Source organism: Rutilus rutilus, assembly GCF_951802725.1.
Source record: "Rutilus rutilus genome assembly, chromosome: 6".
Classification (NCBI taxonomy): Eukaryota; Metazoa; Chordata; class Actinopteri; order Cypriniformes; family Leuciscidae; genus Rutilus; species Rutilus rutilus.
The window spans coordinates 9,052,909-9,077,263 of NC_140214.1; the positions used below are offsets into that span (position 1 = coordinate 9,052,909).

The 24,355-nt window shown below is 38.3% G+C and overlaps 2 protein-coding genes and 1 long non-coding RNA gene across 3 annotated transcripts in view; 2 read left to right on the plus strand and 1 right to left on the minus strand.

Moving 5' to 3' along the window:
• LOC311291646 (G-protein-signaling modulator 2-like) overlaps window positions 1-24,355 on the plus strand; it is a 352,673-nt gene that overhangs the window by 183,230 nt on the left and 145,088 nt on the right. The window lies entirely within an intron of this gene.
• LOC311291647 (uncharacterized protein) lies at window positions 880-6,361 on the plus strand. Its single transcript, XM_084410812.1, has 5 exons — window positions 880-1,112; window positions 1,706-1,954; window positions 2,048-2,104; window positions 2,788-2,892; window positions 4,849-6,361. The coding sequence occupies exons 1-5, from the start codon at window positions 1,067-1,069 to the stop codon at window positions 6,018-6,020; spliced, it is 1,629 nt and encodes a 542-aa protein (XP_084266938.1). The 5' UTR covers window positions 880-1,066; the 3' UTR covers window positions 6,021-6,361.
• Window positions 23,587-24,304, minus strand: LOC311291655. The gene is made up of 3 exons (XR_014627594.1): window positions 24,080-24,304; window positions 23,900-23,987; window positions 23,587-23,767 (listed from the first exon to the last, which is right to left on the minus strand). It is a non-coding gene; the product is annotated as an uncharacterized lncRNA (long non-coding RNA).

The following is a 24,355-nucleotide window of genomic DNA, read 5'->3' on the forward strand; positions in this document are numbered from 1 at the left end:
TTTTGTTAAGTTGTATATTCATAAGAAAAAAGAAACCCTCATAAATTAATTTTGTAATCCCACATAGCCTATACTTTGAAACGGTGTTTGGTGTTTTAAGCCCCCAACGGCGCCTTCCAGGCAGCGAGGGGATGGGTAGGTTTAAGGTTGAGGGTAGGGTTAGCTGCCTCTAAGAAGCCATTGGGGGCTTAAAACACCATCGAGCCTTTGAAACCCTTTCAAACATGAGATCACAAAACAAAAAGCTTATTAAAACAATAAAAAATGTTAAGCTTTTCAAAATTATGTAACTGCACTAATATTATATAGCACTTATTTACCCTATGTTATTTTTTTCTTTTAGTTGCTGTTATTCTCTGTATCACATAGTACAGAACTGTACTTTTTGCATTGTAGCCTACTTGTCTGTGATTCTTTTTTAAATAATAATAATAATAATAATAATGTAAAATATGTGAAAATAGTTTTTTTTTTTTAAACAATCAAGAATGAAATGCTATTCTAATGCACTCCAAAAACAAAATCATGACTTCATAAAAGGGCATTATAGGACCCCTTTAAAAAGACAACTGCACTAGTAAACAGACGAGCGGAGTGCGCTTTACATGTGGCGTAATTTTAAATTATATTTAGATTATAATGATAAATCTTGTATTTTTGTAGGCTACTACTCTCACTGTTGCTATTCTTTATTATTGTAAGTCGCTAATTACCTAATAGTTAATGCTAGATTGTGAGTGGAAGTAAGTTAGATTGCTTGGTTGCTAGCAAATTCACATAAATATTTTTCCGGGAATCTCCCTCTCCCTATCCCCGTTTGAAAACGCCCCCTTTTTTGTTCCGCAGAGACCTCATCATACTCCCGCGGTTCAGTTACGTGGACCAATCATATTGTCTTTTACCTTGAGCACATTACTTTCGTTTTATTCGACTAAACCACACTTCATTTCCCTGCCGTTGAACAACGAAACTTTGAAACGGTCTCGACAGGTTTACAAATTGAAATATTTCAATAGCCTAGCATTAGATTATCATCTGAATTCGTGTTTTTGGGTCATCCACAAAAATGAGCGAGAGCAACCTTGAAGGAGAGCAGCGGGAGAGATGCAAAGGTAGCTCTATCTATTTAGAGAAACTAAATTTGTATGTAAATTAACAAATGGTTTGTTTGTGTTTTTTAAAGAAATTTGACAACAAACAAACAAAAACTATTGGCTAATGGAAGTGCTTATCAATATAGGATTGCTGAAGAAAACAAGGTATTTTTATTTTTTATGGGGAAGAATATTTGGAGACATCAACATGGCTGATGTAGACACCAGTCTCAGATGCTGGACGTTCCTCCAATTTACTAAAATAATTATGTGTCACTAAACATAGATACTTCCCTCTAATGCTTAGTTCTATTAGTCCTGAGGTGGCTGATCTGAACAAAAGAGTATTTGCATAAAAGAGATTTAAATAGAAGAGCCAGTGTGGGAGAGGGCAGCTGTCCTGTACATGTCCTGGGTATTTTTGTGATCTGTCATATTTTATAGATTATCCACTGTATGTTTAGAATTCTATATGTATACAGTAACACAGTGTTTTACATTTTATTATTAATATTAACATTAACCTTTACTGTAATTTTCATTAAACAAATAAAAACAATGTCAGCAAAGGTTGCAGTGTAATAGCCTACATTTTATTCATTTGTCCCCAGAGGCCAAGTTTGTGGATGAAAACTCTGCAGCGCTTATTCAACGGGTTACTTCAGTGATGCCAATAGCAGATGAGTTAATAAAGAAGGGTATGTTACATGGAGAAAAATATGATGAGATCAAAGCTGAAAAAACCAGCCAGGATAAAATGAGAAAGCTGTTTGAATCATTAAAATCTGGAGGCGACAAAGTCAAAATTGCCTTTTATAATTTGCTGGAAAAGCATGAACCACACCTTTTCGAAGACCTGGGTAAGAGAACAATTGTCATTTATGAAAGAGATTTATGAGCTCAACATTCAGCTACAGGTGTAATCTATGACCTGTTGTGGTTGATTTTAACAGGTGGTGTCAGAAGGAAACGCAAGCTTTCTGATCCTGAATCACCAGTACCATGTAAAAGTGAGTTTACCTTGGTGTTATTGGTAGTATAGAAAATTTCATCCTCAATTTTAATTTGTAAATATCTAATAAAACTGTGCCAGTTGTAATTATTGATTTGTCATTTAAAAACATTTATTTTGCTAGCAAGTCAGGCAAACATGGTAACATAATTTTGTGATAATTTGTGATCCCATGCTGTACTGATAGTGGGACAATGTATATCTGCCACAACTGTAAAAAAAAAATTATAAAAAAAATCTAAGCTGATACATATGCATACATTAAAAATATTTGAAAGCAATCAGAGTATAACATGTGTCTATAGGCCTAATATCTTATTTAGCACATTAAAAATGAGTGTTACAACCGTGATGGGCTGACAGATGACAGGCAAAAAGCGATGAACATGATACATAATGTTACATAATATTCCATGTAAACATCTTTTTTTTTTTTTTTTATTAGGCTAGAAAGAAAGGCAAACATTTTTAGACTCCATTTATGATTTATGATATTATTTATGAACATTTTGTGTTTCGTACTTGACAGTTTTTTATACTTGTCCAACAGTATTCATAATTAGGTTCACAATACATTAATATGTGTAACATAAATGCTTACTCTTATAAACTGTATTAACAGTATTTTCTATGTGCAAGGATGCCATCAATAAGAACTGTTTGTGTGTCTTCTTGCCACAGGACTTAATATTGAGAGTAATGAACAAGACAAGCCTAATTTTAACAATGCCAGTACCTTAGCACAAAGACCAGCACCAACACAGACTGTGTACAACATATTTAATGGTAAGTTGGGATTTTGCATCGTTTGCTAGTTTATTTTGTTTTAGTCTTGTGTAGCTGACGGCAAAAGGTTTGGATTCCATGGTAGTTTTCATGCATGGACCATCCTAGAGGCCATCTGACTGACATGTAAAGCAACCAATCACAGTTCGTTTTGTTCAGTGTCATGTTTAGGGGCATAAAAATGTAAATTCAATATCCCCACAATAACAGATGGGTGTGTAAAACTCTTGGACATATTGTAAAGGGGTGGTTGATTATGATTTCCCTTTTTTAACTTTAGTTAGTGTGTAATGTTGCTGTTTGAGCATAAACAACATCTGCAAAGTCACGACGCTCAAAGGGAGATATTTTCTTTTAAAGGAATTGCTTTTTAAGGACTACACCAAATGGCTGGTAGGGACTACACAACATTCCTCCCGGGTTTGTGACATCACCAACCCTAGAATTTACATAAACCCCGCCCCCGGAACACGATTTATAGATTATTAAGACAGAATATGCTAATCAATGACTAGAAGACAACTACACATAAGCTACAAAAATTCATCAACTAACCATTCAGAAATGTTGTCTACATGTTGTCACTTCTTCTTGAGTCTCTCCATCTTTGTTTGACTCCGGTTTGAACATAAAAGGCTAAGCTTTTTGACACAAGCTGTTGTAGCTCCTGTGCTTGGAGCAGTAGCTCATTTGCATTTAAAGGGACAGACACAAAAACTGTGCATTTTTGCTCACCCTCAAAAAGTGACAATTTTAACATGCTATATAAAAATATCTGTGGGGTATTTTGAGCTAAACCTTCACATACATGCTCTGGGGACATCAGAGACTTATTTTACATCTTGTGAAAAGGGCATTATACCACCGCTTTAAAATGTCTATACCTTAAACTTTACATACTGTTGACAGACCAGTGGTTAGTTGGTACGTATAGGTGCTCAAGGGCTTAATTCTTCCATGAGGGGGTTTAGCATCACAACGGCTTTGTTTCCAGGCGGGCCGTTAAAGAATGCGACGCACACACATCTCCCGGAAACCCTGCAGAATTCAAGATGATGACTTCGAAACTCCTGAAGTGTTTCCAATTTTGTGTGCCATATGCACGTTTAGCTTACGGTCTGTGGGTCTGAGGCTGAGACTAATATTGTTTAGTACTTTAATTTAGTAGTTATAATCTTGATGAATGACAAAAACATTAATGAAGTAATTATGTCATTCATATATAGGCTAATGTTACTACTCCATTTCCAGAAAAGTTGAGACATTTTGTAAAACACAATAAAATCCAGAATCTGGGATGTGTTAGTTTTATTTAACTTTTATTTAACTGACAAAAGTACAAAGAAAATATTTCCAATGTTTTCATTGACCAACTTAAATGTATTTTGTAAATATAAACAAATTTTGATTTTGATGGCTGCAACACACTCCAAAATAGTTTGGACAGAGGCATGTTTACCACTATCACATTGCCTTTCCTTTTAATTACACTTTTTAATCATTTGGGAACTGAGAATACTAATTATTGCAGTTTTTCAATGTGGAATTTTTGCCCAATCTCACCTTATTGAGACTGAGAACTCTTTTTCCCAAAAAACAAGCTGAAACGTGGACTCATCTGACCGCAGCACATTTCCACTGTGTTCTGGACCATCTGAGATGAGCCTGCGTACAGAGAACTCAGAAGCATCTCTGCATTGAACAGATATATAGCTTTCTCCTTGTGTAAGAGATTCAAGATGTGCCAAACTGCAAATGGTAATTTGGCACTAAGTGGCAAGGCATGATGGCCAATATTTGTTGCAAAGACTGAGATGCTCCTTTTTATACACTTTTATATATTACAAAATGTCCCAACTTTTCTTGAAATGGGGTTGTGTACATACAGTTGTGATGTAATTTATGTGTGGACACCACTTAAATATCATATTTGTGCTTTTTTTTTACGTATGCTAGAAAGAGGACCTTCTTATAACATGGAAATCCCATTTGTTGAATGTATGCCACTGGCACCCAAGAAAGAGAAGAAGTCCCCTGTACCCAAAGTGAAGGAGCCCCCGACACCCAAGAAAGGGAAGAAGCCCCCTGCACCCAAGACAGATAAGAAGCCCCCTGCACCCAAAGTGAAGAAGCCCCCTGCACCCAAGACAGATAAGGAGCCCACTGCATCCAAAGTGAAGAAGCCCCCTGCTCCCAATAGAGAGAAGAAGCCCCCTGGACCCAAGAAAGATAAAGAGCCCACTGCACCCAAAGTGAAGAAGCCCCCTGGTCCAAAGAAAGATAAGAAGCCCACTGCATCCAAAGTGAAGAAGCCCCCTGGTCCAAAGAAAGATAAGAAGCCCACTGCACCCAAAGTGAAGAAGCCCCCTGGTCCAAAGAAAGATAAGAAGCCCACTGCACCCAAAGTGAAGAAGCCCCCTGGACCCAAGAAAGATAAAGAGCCCACTGCACCCAAAGTGAAGAAGCCCCCTGGTCCAAAGAAAGATAAGAAGCCCACTGCACCCAAAGTGAAGAAACCCCCTGGTCCCAAGAAAGATAAGAAGCCCACTGCACCCAAAGTGAAGAAGCCCCCTGGTCCCAAGAAAGATAAGAAGCCCACTGCATCCAAAGTGAAGAAGCCCCCTGGTCCCAAGAAAGATAAGAAGCCCACTGCACCCAAAGTGAAGAAGCCCCCTGGTCCAAAGAAAGATAAGAAGCCCACTGCACCCAAAGTGAAGAAACCCCCTGGTCCCAAGAAAGATAAGAAGCCCACTGCATCCAAAGTGAAGAAGCCCCCTGGTCCCAAGAAAGATAAGAAGCCCACTGCACCCAAAGTGAAGAAGCCCCCTGGTCCAAAGAAAGATAAGAAGCCCACTGCACCCAAAGTGAAGAAACCCCCTGGTCCCAAGAAAGATAAGAAGCCCACTGCACCCAAAGTGAAGAAGCCCCCTGGTCCAAAGAAAGATAAGAAGCCCACTGCACCCAAAGTGAAGAAACCCCCTGGTCCCAAGAAAGATAAGAAGCCCACTGCATCCAAAGTGAAGAAGCCCCCTGGTCCCAAGAAAGATAAGAAGCCCACTGCATCTAAAATAAAGAAAGCACCTGTGCCTAAAGTGAAGAAAGACAAGAAGCCAGCTGGCCGTAAATGAAAGATTTAGCATAAGTTCTGTCGGGAAGACTCAATTACTACGTCACCTATTGCCTTCACTTCTATCCAATCATATTTTTATGCTCACTGTAAAGCTCGGCCTCGGTACTTACACATGTTTGAGTTCGCAGATACTGAAGCGACGATTACCCCCATCCTCCCCACCACCACCAGGATGGTCCTGTCCATACCTCCCGGGGGGGTCGGCTGCTCCCCTGCCTTCGTCTTCAGGCAGGAATTGCAGATCCGATACCCTCGGATTATACACTATGGACGGGGCCTATGCCAAATGACTTTGTATATTATCAGCTTGTTGAGCTGTCAATAAATGTACGGTTTATTAAATAATTCTCCCGAGTCTTTCTGGTAGAAATAAGGGTATACTAAAAATGCAGAGAAAAACAACAACATTAAGAATTATATTAATTTATTTTTTAATTTATTTTACAAAAACATCAGCATGGGTTTTAAAAGCTTAGATACTACATCAGGCCATCCTTAAAAATATTCTTCTTGTTTGCCGTAACCCGACCGACCCTGTCAATTTAGGACCGACCCAATTATTATTATTTTATTTTCCTTGTAGTCCGACCGACTTGCCGGTTGTAAACTTGCGTTAAGACCGACCAATTTTTTTTTTACTCTTCAAACAACTAATACAAATGCAATAAAATAATATTAATTATATTTTAGTAAGTATTGTGAATATAAATTGCCTAGGCCTACATACAAACGTAGGCTACGTTCTTTCTTTTAAATAAAAACCCGTGGCGTCATCTATGATTATTAGGGCTGTAATGATTTGCGATATGAAACCTAAATCGCGACACTCAGATCCACAATTCTGTGTCGTGGTGTGAGAAGGCAGAATCGCAACACACCCCTTCCAATTCCCAGTTATCCTTCCCGTCCAGATCCAATGCCACCACATCTTTAAATTACTATTGGGCATTTCCAGCATTGACATTTGCAGTCAAAACTGGAAAAATAAGATCTCAGAAAATGCATTTACAGTTTTTGCCCGTTGCTTGAACACATTTTGCAAAACTTCGCTCATTGTGCCAAAACTCTACACACAAGTAAACATGACACAACACTGGGAAATATACCATTCACATCTGTGTCAAATTGAAATTCTACTATCAAAACCTAACATTCCTTTGTCAAAATGTAACTCTGATGACAAAATGACACATGCTTGCATCATATGCATACACTTTCAGATCAGGGGGAACACACTAGTCTACTTTATATAAAACACTGCAGTCTTTGATTTTCACTGTTTATTCAGAAGGCATATTTTCAGGAGGCACATTTTCAAACAACCAAAAAAGCAAATAGGCCTACTCAATATTGTATATTGCAGTAACATGAATTCAGATAAAGCAAAAAATAAATAAATAATAATAATAGAAAAAACACTATGCTGTAAACACAGAAAATCATGGCAATTGTGCATACGTGGGCTCATGGATCCCGCCGTCTGTTGGGGTCTGGCCACAGGACCTCATCGACATCGCAAGCAATGTCTTCTCCCGCTAGGCACCGGGGAAAATATCCCCTTGCATGTCGAAACCATCCATGGATTGCTGTCACCTGAATGTCGCCGCAGGCCTGTTCCATTGCCTGCAGAAGAGGCATGCGGGCATGTGGTTGGCGGTCATATACACGCCATCTCCAAGCCGAAAAGAATTCCTCTATAGGGTTTAAAAATGGTTATACTGTAAGTAATCATGGCAGGGGCGTAGCACAAGATCCCAGGCCCTATGTATAGGCAGTCCTGATGGGCCCCCATGTTCCAAATAAAATATATTCCAGCCTTTTCAAGGGCCCTCTCTCCCCTTGGGGCCCTGGTAATCAGTACTGGTTTTACCCCCAGTCCGACACCCCTGAATCATGGTATGTTTCACAAAAACTACCACTTTGGCTGCAAAAGGAGCATTAGCACCCTGCAATACCCTGTACACGTGATGTGGTAATGTGATATACTGTAGTACAGTGCTGCCTGTAAATACCATCTGAGTAGAGTAGAAGGTAGAGAGGTGAAGACATACCTGTTTTCTAGTCGGAATGTTCTTATTACAGATGCCACTGTGAAGCGGCTTAGATGTGGGTGGACTCTCTGCCCAGCTTCCCTCATAGTCAGGCCATGGTTGATGACATGGTCCACCAAAGTTGCTCTTATATCATCAGAAATAGGGGTCCGTGCATGGCCTCTTCGACCTTGACCTTGACCTTGACCTTGACCTTGACCTTGACCTTGTCCTCGTCCTCCTCCTCCTCCTCCTCCTCCTTTTTGTAGCTGGCTGATTGGTGTTCAGTTTTGCAAGTAAGTGCCTTCAGGTGTGTATTTGAGTGGTTGCAATTACCCGATGTGTTTTGTATTTTGGATACATGTGTTTTCCAAATGGCACCCTGAGATTTCATTTTTGAACGAAGTGTCTTATGTATGAAATAGAGTGTAGTATGCAGGACCAAGTGTGTTGCATAAAGGAGTAAGTGTGTTGCAGAATTGCAACTAGAGTGCAAAGCAGCGCTTTTGTTTAAGGTATGGGTACATGTGTTGGAGGTATGGTAACAAAAGCTTCAAGTTGTGTTACTTTAGTCTAAGCATGGGTCTATAGTGTTCAAGCAACGGGCAAAAACTGTAATACCAATATTTTGAAACATCTGTTTATATATCCATACTCCCGTCCATTAATAAAAGAGTCCAGACATTAGAAAAATATCAGTCTACACATGCGTTTTATATTTAATATGAGGGAAATACACATGCGTTACGGGCGTGACACAAACAATCTTAAACTTTTAGGTGGCAAAATATTTTTTAGTAATTCTGTGAATTAGTTAATAATGTTCTTTGGTGTTCAGTTTATACAGGTTTTTCAAATGTTATTTAATAATAAAAAAAAAACTTTTTTCTTTCAACACTGCTTTAACTTGGCACAAAGTTCTGGAAAAACTGTCTGTGATGTCACAATATGCAAATTTGTTTAAATTCATACCTACTTAATCCCCATGACCAAAATTTTACTTTTTTTTTTACTTTGAATCTTTGAATCTTTAAAAAAAATATATAGACCTACCTACCGACCCTTTTTTTTTTTTTTTGCTGAAAGGCTACTGCAAACCAAAATATTTTTAAGGATGGCCTCATTACAAATGCAAAGAATTATATTATATGTTACTATGCTCAGAATGGTCATACTGATCTTACTGAACTTTAACTCTTGTTAGTTTTACTGAATGCCTTCTGTCCATGTTACTCAACAAAGTAAACTTCTTTAAATGAAAAAAGTGTGTTTTTAATGTTTTACAAGTTTTTGTTGATTCAGAGTGTGACAGATGAACAAAGTGAATAAATACAATACAGGATGTAATTTATGCACACCATATATGAGACGGACAATAATACTCTTTAGAGGAATTTTGCAGTTTTTATATTGATATAAAGTAGCTACTTACTAATAGCAGATTACAGGAGGACAATACGTCTGTTATTATCTTCTGAGCAATTCTGAGATGTGTCTGAAGTCCACTGTCTTTCCCTTCACATTTACAGTTTTTCTCGATTGTTTACACACATTTTCTGGTACTTGAGACACAATGACCACAACATGTACCTCATTCACCAACCCCCTGAACCAATTCTGCTAAACTACAAGCACAATTCCTGCTTTACACTCAAATTGCAGTTCTAAAACACACTTTTTTCAAAACACTACACAAACTCTGCTTTTGGCACAATTTTCATGCAGAAAATCTCTTGTTTTCACAAGGAACACACTGCCATTCAGATATGCACACTGACTCATCACATGGGCAAACACCCGTCACACAGTTTTACAATTAGCAATCAGAGCTTTAGCATAAAAGAGCAACAGGTGAGCTCTTCAATGGAGCAATGGATGCCAACATTGGAATTTTTTTTTTTTTTACTGTAACTGTATACAGTAAATTCTTCTGTTGTTTTGTACGTAGACCACTGTATATGTACAACTTTGTGTTGGTTGGGAAGTACACTGTGTACATTGTTTTTGTGGGAAAAATAAAATATATTTGTTACCGTGTATTTGTGTGTTCTGAGTATAAAAACAATATTCTCAAATATTTTACAACACACTTATGTATGTACTGTCTGTAGTAAGTGTAACACTGAACAAAAAAAGGCCTAAGTCATTATGATGAACGGAGAAGAAGTGTTTTCCATTCATCATAGTGTTTTACACTGAGCACATCAGTGTTCAACTGGTTCTTATAAATGTCTATTCATATTATGGTTTGTGTGTGTCATTTGAAAACAAAATACCATTTTGAGAAGAAATAACATTGTTTTGAATGTAAAGTTTCATTTTGCAGAATTGAGGGGTTTTGCCCATTGTGTGTGTGTTTTTGGATTTGTGTGTAGAGTTCTGAGAATATGAGGCATGCTTTCAGAAAATGTGTGTAAACAATCGAGAAAAACTGTAATAGTTCTCCATTATGATCACTGATGATGAGGAACTAATATAATCACATTCGCTAATGCATGGGCTAATTGACTCCTCCCCCATCAATACCATTGTTTATACATACAAGGCAAATTTTTGTGCCAAATAAATTTTTTTGAAATGCACTTGCAATTATTTGTAAATAAAAGTAATGAATTTTGTACATCTTTCACTGTCATCTTTACCACAATCGAAGCAAATATTTGTCAAATGTTATATTCCTGCTTACTCAAAAGAAACTTACAGTTTTTCTCGATTGTTTGCACACATTTTCTGAAAGCATGCCTCACTCTCAGAACTCTACACACAAATCAAAAAACACACAATGGGCAAAACCACCTCAATTCTCCAGCAAATTGAAACTTTTCGAAACAATGTTATTTCTTCTCAAAATGGTATTTTGTTTTCAAATGACACACACAAACCATCATATGAATAGACATTTGTAAGAACCAGTTGAACACTGATGTGCTCAATGTAAAACACTATGATGAATGGAAAACACTTCTCTATTCATCATAATGACTTAGGCCTTTTTTTTGTTCAGTGTTACACTTACTAAAGACAGTACATACACAAGTGTGTTGTAAAATATTTGAGAATATTGTTTTTATACTCAGAACACACAAATCACGGTAACAAATATATTTAATTTTTCCCACAAAAACAATGTACACAGTGTACATCCCAACCAACACGAAGTTGCACATACAATGGTCTACATACAAAACAACAGAAGAATTGACTGTATACAGTTACAGTAAAAAAACGCTGCTTAGCCAGGGAAAATATTGCTTGTGATGTGGATGAGGAAATATCGCCTAGCATGGCGATTCCAGCCATGGAAGGCATCAACTGCTATATCTCCACATGCATCTTCCATAGCTTGGAGAAGGGGTTTACGCGTTTGTGGATTTCGGTCATACACTTTCCATCTCCAGGCAGAAAAAAATAATTGAGGAATGGAGAATATGGAGGGAGATAAACAACTAAAAAGCTTGGGTGGGCAGTGAACCAGTTTCGAACCAGAGCAGCCCGGTGGAAACTTACGTTGTCCCAAATGACAACGTTCCTGGGCTGCTCTGAGCCGTCTATCTGATGGATGACGATATCTCTGGTGGAATGAGTGTGTTGTGTAGGGTGCCCAGGAATGTGATCAGGTGGGCAGTGTTGTAGGGGCCAAGGGTAGCATGGTGATGGATGACGCCGTAGTGGGTAATCGCTGCACACATTGTGATGTTCCCCCCGCGCTGGCCAGGGACTTCAACAATGGCACGCTGGCCGATGATGTTCCTTCCCTTCTTTCATCTTTTTGTGAGGTTGAATCCAACCCCATCAATGAAGATGAACTGGTGCTCCACTGCAGCCACCTCTAGCTCAAGGACTTTCTGAAACACACGTTACTCTCACTCTCCCTCTCCCTCTGCCTCTCCCTCTCACTCTCACTCTCACTCCTCTGTTTACCCATGTGATGAGTCAGTGTGCATATTTGAATGGCAGTGTGTTCCTTGTGAAAACAAGAGATTTTCTGCACGAAAATTGTGCCAAATGCAGATAAATGTGTGTAGTGTTTTGAAAAAAGTGTGTTTTAGAACTGCAATTTGAGTGTAAAGCAGGAATTGTGCTTGTAGTTTTGCAGAATTGGTTCAGGGGGTTGGTGCATGAGTTACATTTTGTGGCCATTGTGTCTCAAGTACCAGTATTTGTGTGAAAACAATTGAGAAAAACTGTAATGCACCCTCATCTACCATTATGTTGTGAGTTTTATTTATCAGGACATTGTTAAAGGGTTAGTTCACCCAAAAATGAAAATTCTGTCAGTAATTACTCACCCTCATGTTGTTCCAACCCCGTAAGACCTTCGTTCATCTTCGGAACACAAATTAAGATATTTTTTATTAAATCTGAGAGCTGGATCACTCCTCCGTAGACTTCTAGGTGACCGAAACTTGCTGGCCCAGAAAAGTTATTAAAGAGATCGTTAATATAGTCCAAGTGACTACAGTGGCTCAATCTTAAGTATATCAAGCGACGAGAATACTTTTTGTGCGCAAAAACAACAAAAATAACGACTTTATTCCACTATTCATTTCCTTCTATCTGGGCCTCGACTTGGTTCACGTAGTGTTTTAGCGCAGCGCGTCTGTGTTACACGTCACCACGTAGGCTCACTATTGGCCGACGCTGGTCATGTGTGTGATGCGTGTGACGTACAACACAGACGCGCTGCGCAAAAACACTACGTGAACCAACTCAAGGCCCAGAGAGAAGGAAATGAATAGTGGAATAAAGTCGTTATTTTGGGGGTTTTTTGCGCACAAAAAGTATTCTCGTCGCTTGATAAACTTAAGATTGAGCCACTGGAGTCACTTGGACTATATTAACGATCTCTTTAATAACTTTTTTGCGCCAGCAAGTTTCATTCCCTTAGAAGTCTATGGAGGAGTGAGCCAGCGCTCAGATTTAATCAAAAATATCTTAATTTGTGTTCCGAAGATGAACGAAGGTCTTACGGGGTTGGAACAACATGAAGGTGAATAATTACTGACAGAATTTTCATTTTTGGGTGAACTAACCCTTTAATAAACACTAGTAGGCTAAATCATGTTCTGTTAAAGTACATAAAATGTATGGTTTAGCTATTTTAACACAAAGAGACGTTACGTAAAGCTTGTGACAGATGTGTAGGGGAAGGAAAATGTATGCGTGTGTCAGGTGTGTTGACTTCTATAGGCCTATAAAACGCATGCCTGTGTAACCTTGCTCTTAGCTCTTTCCTCTCCCTCGCATTGCATTTACAGAATTAATACGGTTGTTAAGATTGCTATAAAAAGCTGTAAATCAAATTTAAAACTAGAAATGAAAAAATGCAACTGAAGGGTGTAGTTACAGCATCTTCCAGCAGGGGTTAACTACTAAATCTACTGTAACTAGTGTTATGGCAATTTTTAAGTTTTCATTGATTTACAGTATTGATTTTCATTTACTTTCAGTAAGACATTGAAATGACTCTTTGTTGGACTGTACATGGTCTGCCAACATATGACTAATGTGTGTGTGTGTTTTTTCGTTTAAACACTGGGAAACGGGTGAGACGTCAGGAGGAGGCAGATTGAAAAGGTGCCTATGTCCCCTAGGGTCAGAGGCCGTCCAATTTAGAACTTGTGAGTTTGTAAGAATAAACTCAGCAGGATTAGATCACTAGCAGAGAAACCTTCCCTTGTTTAGATAAGGGCCTGTAAGCAGAAGACCTTGAAAGCAGTATAAAGACTCCTCTGCCCTCCCTTCCTCGTCGCACTTGTTTCACAGACTGTACTTTTGACTTCTGTGTGGCAACTGGGCCTTCTTGCAAGAATAAACTACTTTTTAATGATCATTTGAATTTCAGAGTGTCTCTTACGCAGTGATTGATTGTTTAATGAATATTTTTGCCACAACAATTGGTGTCAGAAGTGGGATTCCTTGGATGTGCCCTTCGGACCCGAGAGCGGACGGTGAATTGGCCTCCTGGACTCAGAGTCACAGCCCTACCCCGAACAGTTTTGAGGGATGAGGGGCCGTTCCGCCGGGGTCCGGAGGAAGCAACCACTGGAATTAAGAAAACAAACCGTGGCAACAAAACATCTCTGGTAAGAGACAGCTAAATTATTTTCTTTTTGGGGGTTCAAAAATGATGAGTGAACGTGAACCATGTTGGCTGAATTTGCTTTGGGTACGAGCGAGAGGTGATTCAGGGGAATCACAATTTTTTTGGGGTAAGGGCTGAGGAATTCGGATCAGTTTCTACCTCACTTAGCTCGTTGGTGGACGGAAGGGCCACAGGTGATTCAGGGGAATCACAGATTCAGGGGAATCACAGGTGCTGGTTAATTAGTTCTGCTCAAAGTCTCTGTAACCCAAAGAAGTCTTGCAAAGGTGGACGGAAGAGCCACGCCAGATTAATTAGGTGAATCAGAATCAATCGAGCGCTGGAAGGTGCTCATGAGAAGATTTTGAGTAAAACATAATTACAAAAGCACAGCATATTTGCTGAAACCCGACCGGTTTTGGGTGAGATAAAATCGGGTCTGTTGAAGACGTTTGACAGATACTAAGACACGTGTCGAAAGAGTAAAATCCAGAAGGGAAATTCAGCCAAAAATGGGGTCATCTAACAGTAAATGCGACCGGTTTTGTACACCGGTTTACAGTCAAATGAAGAAAAATTATGCGAAAGTTGATTACAGTTTTTTACAATCGCTATGACAGTTTTTTCAATACATTTAACAAGTTTCCTAAACTCTTAACGCACCAACACACCTAAAACACACAATTGGCAAAACGGTTAATTTCATGCTCAAAATCACACATTGTAAACTAAACTCCAAAACTAATTTTCAAAATACAATAATACACTAACACAATACACTGTGTCTAACAAAACACTGCAAACATGTTTCAAAATCAAATAATTATTCAAAACACTAACACATGTTCTCTTCCAACAGGAACATTTAGTCAATCATAACACAATGACAATAAAAACACTAACATCAGATGGAATTACAGAAACTACATTATTTTATATATGTCAGGTCTGCCCTTATACAACAGACAGTATATTGTATTGATCATAGATTGTGTTTTGCACTGCAGTTTCTTTTGAAGTCTCTCTACATTTTTGTTTTGTTTGTAATGTAAATGCATGCATTTTGTTGTTGTTTTTTTGCAGCAGAAATTCAATACAACAAAATAAATGCCCCTTCTTAGAGTAGCTTTATAGAATGTATGGTTTATGAAAAAAAGAAGACAGAGACAGAATTGCTGCAGTAACGGCTTTATTTGCTACAGGACATTTCTGCAAGATAACAAAAATATGCAATATAGCTGCCATTTACAGTATTACTGTATGTGAAAATACAAAATATACAAACAGAAAAAGCCATCTTCTAATCTGCGCGGTCTTCTGCATTTGTCCACGTTCTCATCCACATCACACCTGATATCTTCCCTGGCAAGGCATCTTGGGAAGAATCTTTTGGCTTGCCTTATCCACCCCTGGCAGTGTTCAGCTGTGATGTCTTGGTATGCAGCATCTTTTGCATACAGGAGGGACATTTGGTCCTGTGGACTATGGTCAAAAACCTTTCATCTCCAGGCTGAGAAAACTCCTCAATGGGGTTGAGGAAAGGGAAGTAAGGGGCAAGGAAAATGGACATCATCCTGATGGGCGTCAAACCAGGCTGTGACTGCGCCGGAATGGTGGAATGCCACATTGTCCCATATTTGCATAACTTCAATCAGCTGTTTCTCACTAGCAATGGAATAATGTGAAAATACAAAATATACGAACAGAAAAAGCACCAGAAGAATGAAAAAAAGAGTCATCTTCTAATTATTTGCATAATTCAATCAGCTGTTTCTCAGTAGCAATGGAATAAAATACAGGGGATATTTTTGTGTTTCAGTTCACAATATAAACAGCTGTTTACCTTGACTTTAATGTAAGGTTAGGTTTAGAACATGGTGTTATCTGTTCTGACATACAGTGTTAAAGCATTGGTAAATTTGGCAGTAAAAATCCATTGTTTTGGTCTTGTTTGAGCTTGTGTGTAAAAGAAGTTCAAGCATTTTAAATTTGTGTTAACTGTATGCATTTTGTGTTAAAGCAACAAGAAATGTGTTAATAGTATAGCTTACACAGACGGATGTAGTGCTAACTGTGTTAAGAGTTTTGGAAAATTGTTAAATGTATTGAAAAATCTGTCATAGCAATCGTAAAAAACTGTAAAATCAACCACATGTCGACAGATCATAAATTATACCCACACATGTAGGCTACTACTGATCTTACAAACGATCTTACAATTAAACAAACTACAATTAAACTGATACAATTAAACAAATGCATTGTTTGTTTAATTGTACAAAATAGAGATTTGTATTTGTTTCAACCTATTTGAGTTTGTCAAGTAGGTTAATCAGATCGCACATCTCACTTACCAAAGCTGCTCATCGTGTCGGACAACAGACCTTGATCCAGGAATTAATGCCCCAATATAGCTTAATCACGGCGAAGTTCTTTTTCTTTCTTCGCTTGTTGAAAACGAGAAATCGGCGAACTTTATTTTTAATAAAGCATAATAAAGGCATATGATCACAGTGGATATGTTTGCTAAAGGTCTGCAATTCTGCACTCTGGTAAAGTTGTGTCACGTAGTTGTACGTAGGCTATATCACTTTATACAAAATATCTCTTTAAATTAAGCAGCTTTACCTTATTAAACATGAAAAACAGTGTCAGTGTTTCGTTTCATCAGAAGTAGGCTACAACGTCATATTCTACAATTAAGCAGCTCTCCAAGTTCGTTCCCCCATGCATTTCCGCCCTCGAAAACGAAAGCAGTTTTCAAAGTAGCCTGTAGCCTAAATGACGTGAAGTGTGCTGTGCCTGTGTCATGTTTGAAATGATTAGCTATTGATTTGCCAGAGGCAGGGCCGTAGCACAAGATCCCAGTCCCAATACATAGGCAGTCCTGATGGGCCCCCATGTTCCTCAACTTTCTTTGAGAAATACATTTCTACAGCAGAAGTATGCGCTGGATGTGTAGTGCTCGAGTATGTTTTTTTTTTTAAACTGGAAATCTGTAATTTCATAGGCTCATTAAGAATATTTGTGTGTGTAGGGCAAAATAAAGTGCAGTACATGTTTCATAATCGTAAACTAATACACTAAGAGTTGAGAAGAGACGATGGTTGATGTCTTCCTCAATGCTGGCAAAACAGATTAATGGATAAAATATATAAATCGCAAAGTCAAATATCAGTATTTATCTGCAAAAGAATTAGACTTTATGAGAAACACTGAAGGCTGTCTGTCTCCATTAAAAATAATATTCCTTAAGTTAATTTAGTAAAAACAGTGTGGAAAAAATGTCTAAATAATTTTTTGTAAAGCGTTCCCCCTTTTCTCTAAAAGATTTATAGTTTTTATGTCGACTGACATGTTGTAGGGTTAAAAATCAACAAAGACATTTGTTTTCTGTTCCAGATCCCTTCTTTTTATTTCCCCGTCTCCTCTATCTCTCAGGTAACATTCTGGGTTCAATTAACTGTACATGTTTTATCATTTATCATTATTCTGTAATAACTTCAAGTGTAACCATAAGTCATTATGACTTGTGTTTCTAGGCCAAACACTGTACATTGTAAACATTGTACTGAGAAATAACTGATGGATTCTGTAAAATATAGGCTACTCATGTGCTACTGGACAAAACTATTTATTCTTCTTTAAATTCAAATATTAAAAAAGTCACTAAAAAGTACAAAAAATATATTTCAAAGTAAAGATTTGGTCAGAATTCATAATAAAATAATATCCCCTATTTTTAACTTTAACATTTTTCGGATAGGCCATAGAATATAGAATCACTAAATGTCCCAGCTAGAGGAAGCAGCAGGGGCGGCTGGCCAATAGAGGGCGCTAGGGCGCCGCCCCCCCATGAGCCAGACCACAGTTTATGAGCCACACTCATTAAATAAATAAGTAAATACATACATAAATCATACATACAAATTGTCAGTATTTGTGTGTTTAAAGGGTCATGAAACCCCCCTCTTTCAGCTCAAGTCTAGCTCACAATCTTTTTGAAAAATGCAACTTAAATGGGCGTGGTGGCTGTGAGAAGAAGAGAGATCACCCGCCTTAGATTAGGACACACGGAGCTTAACAGCACGTTACAAAGAATTGGGAAACATCCTACAGGGAAATGTAGATCATGTGAACAATCTGAGTCTGTACAGCATGTTCTTATGGAATGTAAGGAATATGAGAGAGAGAGGAGAGAACTAAGAGCCGCACTGCAAAAGGAAAGTGTTAGTTTCACAGTAGGAAACATGTTGCAAAGATCGGGAAACATTAGGAGGCATGTATATAAATACTTGAGGGAAACAGGGTTAATGTATAGGATTTAAGTTTTTTTTTTTTTTTTTTCCTCTCCTCTGTCATCGAATGTACCACACTCCAGTCCGGTAAGTGGCGGCAATGCACCTATAAGCTGGTGCCAGCCGCCAATCAAATCTAAAAGAAGAAGAAGAAGGAGAAGAAGAGAGGGGAGTGGGTGTGGTATGGCACGGCAGGGGAGAGGAGAGGAGAGGAAACTGTCATCGCCAGTGGCCTGCATATCGACTGTCACTAAAAATCAGTGGTAACACGTGAGGAAATGCTAGATTTTTTTGATAGCTGGAAAAGTTAAAGTCTAATGAAATACACGGACACCTTATTTTTGTCCTTTCAAAAGTAACTGAATGCCCTGCTACATATATTAGCCTACAGTAATCATAATTGTATTTAAATCAAATAAATTGTTTCTATACACACTATAAATGCATTTATTTGAAAATAAAAAAATTTCCGTTTTAAAAAAAACCTTCCGTACACAGCCTAGATCTACGTGCTCCCTAAACCCACATAAGATGGACAGTGACAGAAATTTTCACAAATTAAGCATTCGTTTCGTACAATTGAGGTATTATCGAAATATCTAATTTTTTAATAACGAGTGATTATTTAACAAAAGGCAAGTAAAACGGTCAGGGTAACATTTTACACACACACACACACACACACCTCTGAAGCTATTCACCTTATTCCGCCCCGCCCACTTTTACTTCTGTCCAGTACTTCCGTTGTAAACCAACTTCCGGTTTAGCGGACCCTCATTCAATTTCGAGGAGAACTGCAGAGAAGTCTCACTGATAAAATGTCACATAAGATAAGCTAATTTGTGCCAAATGTGCTATGTACGTGTGTACCAACAGCACAGCAATGCACTGTTTCTCGGGGTAATTTTTAAACGACTTTTAGGTGTTTATATGAACCGTCTGCCTGTCTGATCGCAGCCCGGCCGATGTGTAGTGTTTAGCCTACATTAGCCACACACATCTAATGTTGTAATGGTCTCACTACAGGACACATACACATGCTATACCTTGTTTGAAAGCTATGGTCCTCTAGAATTCAGTCGCTGGATTTATTTTACAGCCATTACTTGTGTTAGAGATCAAACCATAAGAAATTGCAGCTAGCAGTTAGCTAAGCTAACGTTACCCTCTTGTTCATCTAGTTGAGGCTAATTTCTTTCTACACCAGTTCGTGGCTATTTTTTTCTCATCTGTTGGCTATACACTGCAAATGTATCTGGTGATTAAGCAAACAAACTGTGGTGTAATAATGTTTCAAACTTTACATGTAGTAGTGTTTGTGCACATCTTCATAACTAAGTAATAGCTATTAGAAAGACACAGCTATTAAATAATTTGATTGTGGCATTGTTTCAAAAGCTTCAAGTGAAATGTACTTTAGTACGTTGCAGCAGTTGTTAATAACCATAGGCCAACGCATTTGGCTATAATATTATAGTCTATCTACGTATATCAAGACAGATAACAGATTGGACCAGGGCAAACAAAGCGCTAAGTAGCTAAACCAGGAAATGAGATTACGCGGATGGCGCCACCCAGTGCTACTTCCGGAATAAGGTGAATAGAAAAGTCCTCGGGACCGCATCACTAGACGCAACCTGCATTGGTGTACAAGGCTGAAGTCCACCATTCTCCCGTTGAATGGTTGCTACACACACAGAGTTTAGATGTGTCCGTGGTTGATGGCCAACCAACCGCCCGCAGTCAGAGTCTAGCCCGGGCAGCATCGCGGGGAAAAATGCACTGGAACTTTTGCACCACGAAAACAAACGCGCGTCCCATCATTGCTCTCTCATCTACTACGCAATATCAGTTTGACATGTCTGTTCCACGTGGTGTCATGAATAATTAAGAGAAGTGTCTTCTCATTGGATAAGAAAACTCAGGACATGAATAATAATGAGACACCGATGAGTCATCAAAGTACTATAGTGCTCTGCCACGTCACAGCCTGTGACGTGGACACGATGAAGATTTTAAACCCGGAAGATGAAAATAGCGGAAAAAAACTAAATTTTAACCATTTTCCCCCAACTATTAAATCTAACAGATGCTAACATTGTCTTCAATGGTGTTCAACACACATACTTCTGTTAAAATCTCAGAAAATTTGGCTTAGGGTTTCATGACCCTTTAAGATATTAAATACACCCAGTATATGTGAAAAATATGATAGAAATTAAAAATGTCTGCCTTTTCAACACGTCTCCTCCACCTGCGTGCACGTCTCATCAGCTCTGGGGCGCTGGAGAAATCGCCCCAGAAAGGCAGGTCTGTGGAGCAGCTTAGCCAATTGCTGATTTAAGATATACATGTTTGACATAAACTGTAGCCAATCAGCGAGCTCAAATCTAGTCAGCTATGGGCGCTTCTGTTAGCGCCCCAAGCTGCGCGTGCCCACCCGCGCACGTGCTTATGCGCGCCTATCTCCATCAGACAGCTATCGGCCTGGCTAGCTGGATGCGGTCATGCTAATGCCTTGTTTTGCTTTCCGTGATTACTTTTTAAAACAACAGGGACAGATCCAACATGGACAGTTAGCGAAGTGAGGGACCTTTCTGAGAAAGTAACTAAACTTTTTGAGTTAAATTTCAAATGCAAATGGAAAGTTTGTACAATTTGTTTGTTTTTGTGTATGCTTCAGTCTTGTAATATGGCATTAAATAATTACTGACTTTTTCACAGAGCACTGGTATCATGCAGTTTGTTTTAAAGTGTGTTTGGGTGGTTAATACTAATAATTATTTGTAATATTATTATTATTTTTCGTTTTACAAAGATATGTAAAGGCAGTGGTTCTCAAACTGGGTTTGTGGTGGTTCTCAAGCCGTGAGGTGACAGAAGGGGGTGCGGGAACAAAATGCTGAATTTTGCCGTTCCTTTAAAGCAGCACTCAGTAGCTTCGGGATTTCTTCGCTGTATTCTCGCTTTTTGCTCGCAGGTTTCTCTCTAGAGCTCCCCCCACAGCTTCGGAATAGATTGACAACACTGTTGTAAAAACTCTTTGGTGATTCTCAGACACCAGAGGCTAGTAGATCAACGACATCAAAGCAGATGGGACATTCTTTAAAACGTCTTCTTCATTCGGGTTCGGACAGCGTGAGGGAGCGCAATAATGACAGTATTTGAGCAGATTTCTTTTGGCCGTAAAGCAATTGTTTACATCGCGAGACCTGATATCACGCGATACTTCCTGACGCGGCGGCCGGCGGCCCGCCATCTCAAAGTTGCAAGTGCGTATTTTCCGCTCACGGGCACCAGGGGGGTGCGAAACGACCACCATTCAACCCGAAATAAGTAATATAACCATTCCAATGACTCCAAAGCTGTTCAGTTAAGGTAAAAAAGTTACTTAGTTCACCTTTAATACTAACGTTACCTCATCTTAAAATACGATTTAAACTGAGCATGCATTTCTCTCAGGTTAAATGCTGTAAATACATGACATACGATCAATTTATCTCATCTTTTGCGGTCAAAACTGTCTGCGTTTAAGCAGCGTGTCGGCTATATGACAGGTCTCGTACAGATTGCTGCCTCAGCAAATCGCGCTATAGCCTACTGCCGTTCTCGACAATCTACGTTACCTTTGTAAAAGTAGGGATTTTTAAGTTAGCACTTACTAGCATGAAGAACAAATATAGACACAGGCTGTGCATGGAGATCGATATAATTCAAACTCTCTTCGATACAAAGACATACCCATGTGTGAGTTCCTGTGTTTAATGTTGATCACATTATTGAACAGTTCAACAAACGAAATATATAACAAATCTTTAGAGTCAATGATTCAATGATTAATTAATGCATAAATGCAACCACTTGCTTCGTTACTGAATGAATGACTCGATGACTCATCACCTACTGGCGGTTTTAATTTAGCATCACTTCGTTTTTACCATCATTGCATATTTATCTATTTAACTTTTTTTTTTTTATTCAAAGCATTATTTATTTTATAAAGGTATTTGTAAAGGTAAAAATGCACTTGAAAAAATCGATTTAAGGGGGCAAATATTGTCCCTTATTGAAAAAGGTGTGACTGAAGAGTGGGGGTTTGCAGAAGGATATTAAAGCCTCTTGGGGTACAACCCTAAAGAGTTTGAGAACCACTGGGACTGGGTTAAGGAATAGAACAAAATAAACATCAAAGCATAAAAACACATACCAAGGGCAGAAAGTAGGCCTAATACTCCCACGGTTACCAGACTATTAAAAACGGCTGATTATGACAGCCCCACCTAAGATATTTTTCACCAGCCGCCACTGGGAAGCAATATTAAGGCCATCAGTATTTTTGTTTTATTCACGTCTGCAAAAGATTACAACCATTCACACACAAAAAAACACATAGATTGAGGTAAACCTCGCTCATAAGTAAAAGGTCGTTCTACTTAGCTGTGCACATTCATGCAAGTGAGGAGAAAGACAGAAATCTAAAGGTACCAGATCAAGAGCCCGCTGCTTCATTCAGATCATGGGCCTTGGTGTTCTTACCTTGGGCATCGATCTGCTGTAACCTTCTAGAGATAAATCTACAAAGAGTCTAGAATAATCACATTTAGTCATTTATTTGTCAGGTAAGAAAATTAAGAAATAAAAAGAACAATGTAAACCAATTCACAAAGTTATCACTTTATTAAGGAGAAGAGAATTCTTCCTACTGGAATGTAAAAATGGATGCACAATAATTATTTCAATGTGTTGTGAAAGGAAATGAACAGTAAAGGCAATCAAAGGCATAAAGACAGCTCTAATGACATGAAGGTGAGTATATGACACTAAATTGTGACATCATCACTGAGGTAAGTCAATGGAGGATTTTCAAAGTTTAATCTCAAATTCATTTACTTTGCAAGCACTGTAAAATCACTTCTTATTTCTTTAAAAAAAAAAATCATTTTATTAATATAAAGGCTTTAATTTGAATATATTCAAGTCGAATAACAATAGATGATGATGTATAAAATGTTGTCTTTATAGCATTAAAATCTTAATGGCTTTAAAATGTTCACCTAAAATGAACTTCTTCCATGTAACTCAAAGGTCAAATGTTCCAAGAAAGTCAAACTCTACTTTCATACATTTCAAATGTGTAACACAGCCTACAAATTCTGGTATATTAAATGAAGACAATTAGAAAAAAAAAAAATTCATGACAAAGTTGAACTGTTCCTTTCATTTATAACATTCTTTCATGTTCACGTGGCTGCATCTTCTCACTTTTTTCCACATTAGGTCTGTAAAGTCTTGCACAGTGTCTGTTGAGCATCAAGGACAGAATATCAGCAATCTGTAAAAATAAAATTAAAAGTTTGCTTTGCCCTCCAGTGAGAATATTCCTAACAAAGGTGATTATTGTTTTATTTCAGAGCATAAGTGTTTAACATGTATATACAGTACATAACATGCAATTGACACTCACTGTTCAGTTCACTGTAGCTGCATTCTCTCCGGCAGGTTCTGCTCACTGTTGTCCAGCTCACATATGTTTTCAGTAACAGTAACACCACCTGTTACCATCAACCACAGGACAGGACAGATCATATAGACTACCTACAAGTTTGAGTTGATCTCAAATAATGGCAACTGTAGATTCTCTTACCCAGGTCTATGAAGAGGAATGGTTCATGATTTTTCAGCGCATAATAAAAATCATGTTTCACTCTGTCTCCTCCGGCTTCTAGTGCTTCATAGAGCTTTCGCATTTTTTTCCGGTTGGTTATTTCTGCTTTGATATCATCATATGTTTCAGGATGTATCATGCCTTTATTTTTTAGCTCATCTGCTATTGGCATCACTGATGTAACCCTTCGAATAAGAGCTGATTCATTCTTTTTCACAAACTCGGCCTCTGTGGATAAAATAATTAATTAGGCTA

What these genes read in the sequence shown, in the direction of transcription:
- LOC311291647 (XM_084410812.1), top strand. Translation starts at nt 1,067, where the DNA reads ATGAGCGAGAGCAACCTTGAAGGAGAGCAGCGGGAGAGATGCAAAG. An exon ending in ACACCTTTTCGAAGACCTGG is followed by an intron (nt 1,955 to 2,047) that starts GTAAGAGAACAA and finishes TGATTTTAACAG; the next exon opens with GTGGTGTCAGAAGGAAACGC. An exon ending in ATCACCAGTACCATGTAAAA is followed by an intron (nt 2,105 to 2,787) that starts GTGAGTTTACCT and finishes TTCTTGCCACAG; the next exon opens with GACTTAATATTGAGAGTAAT.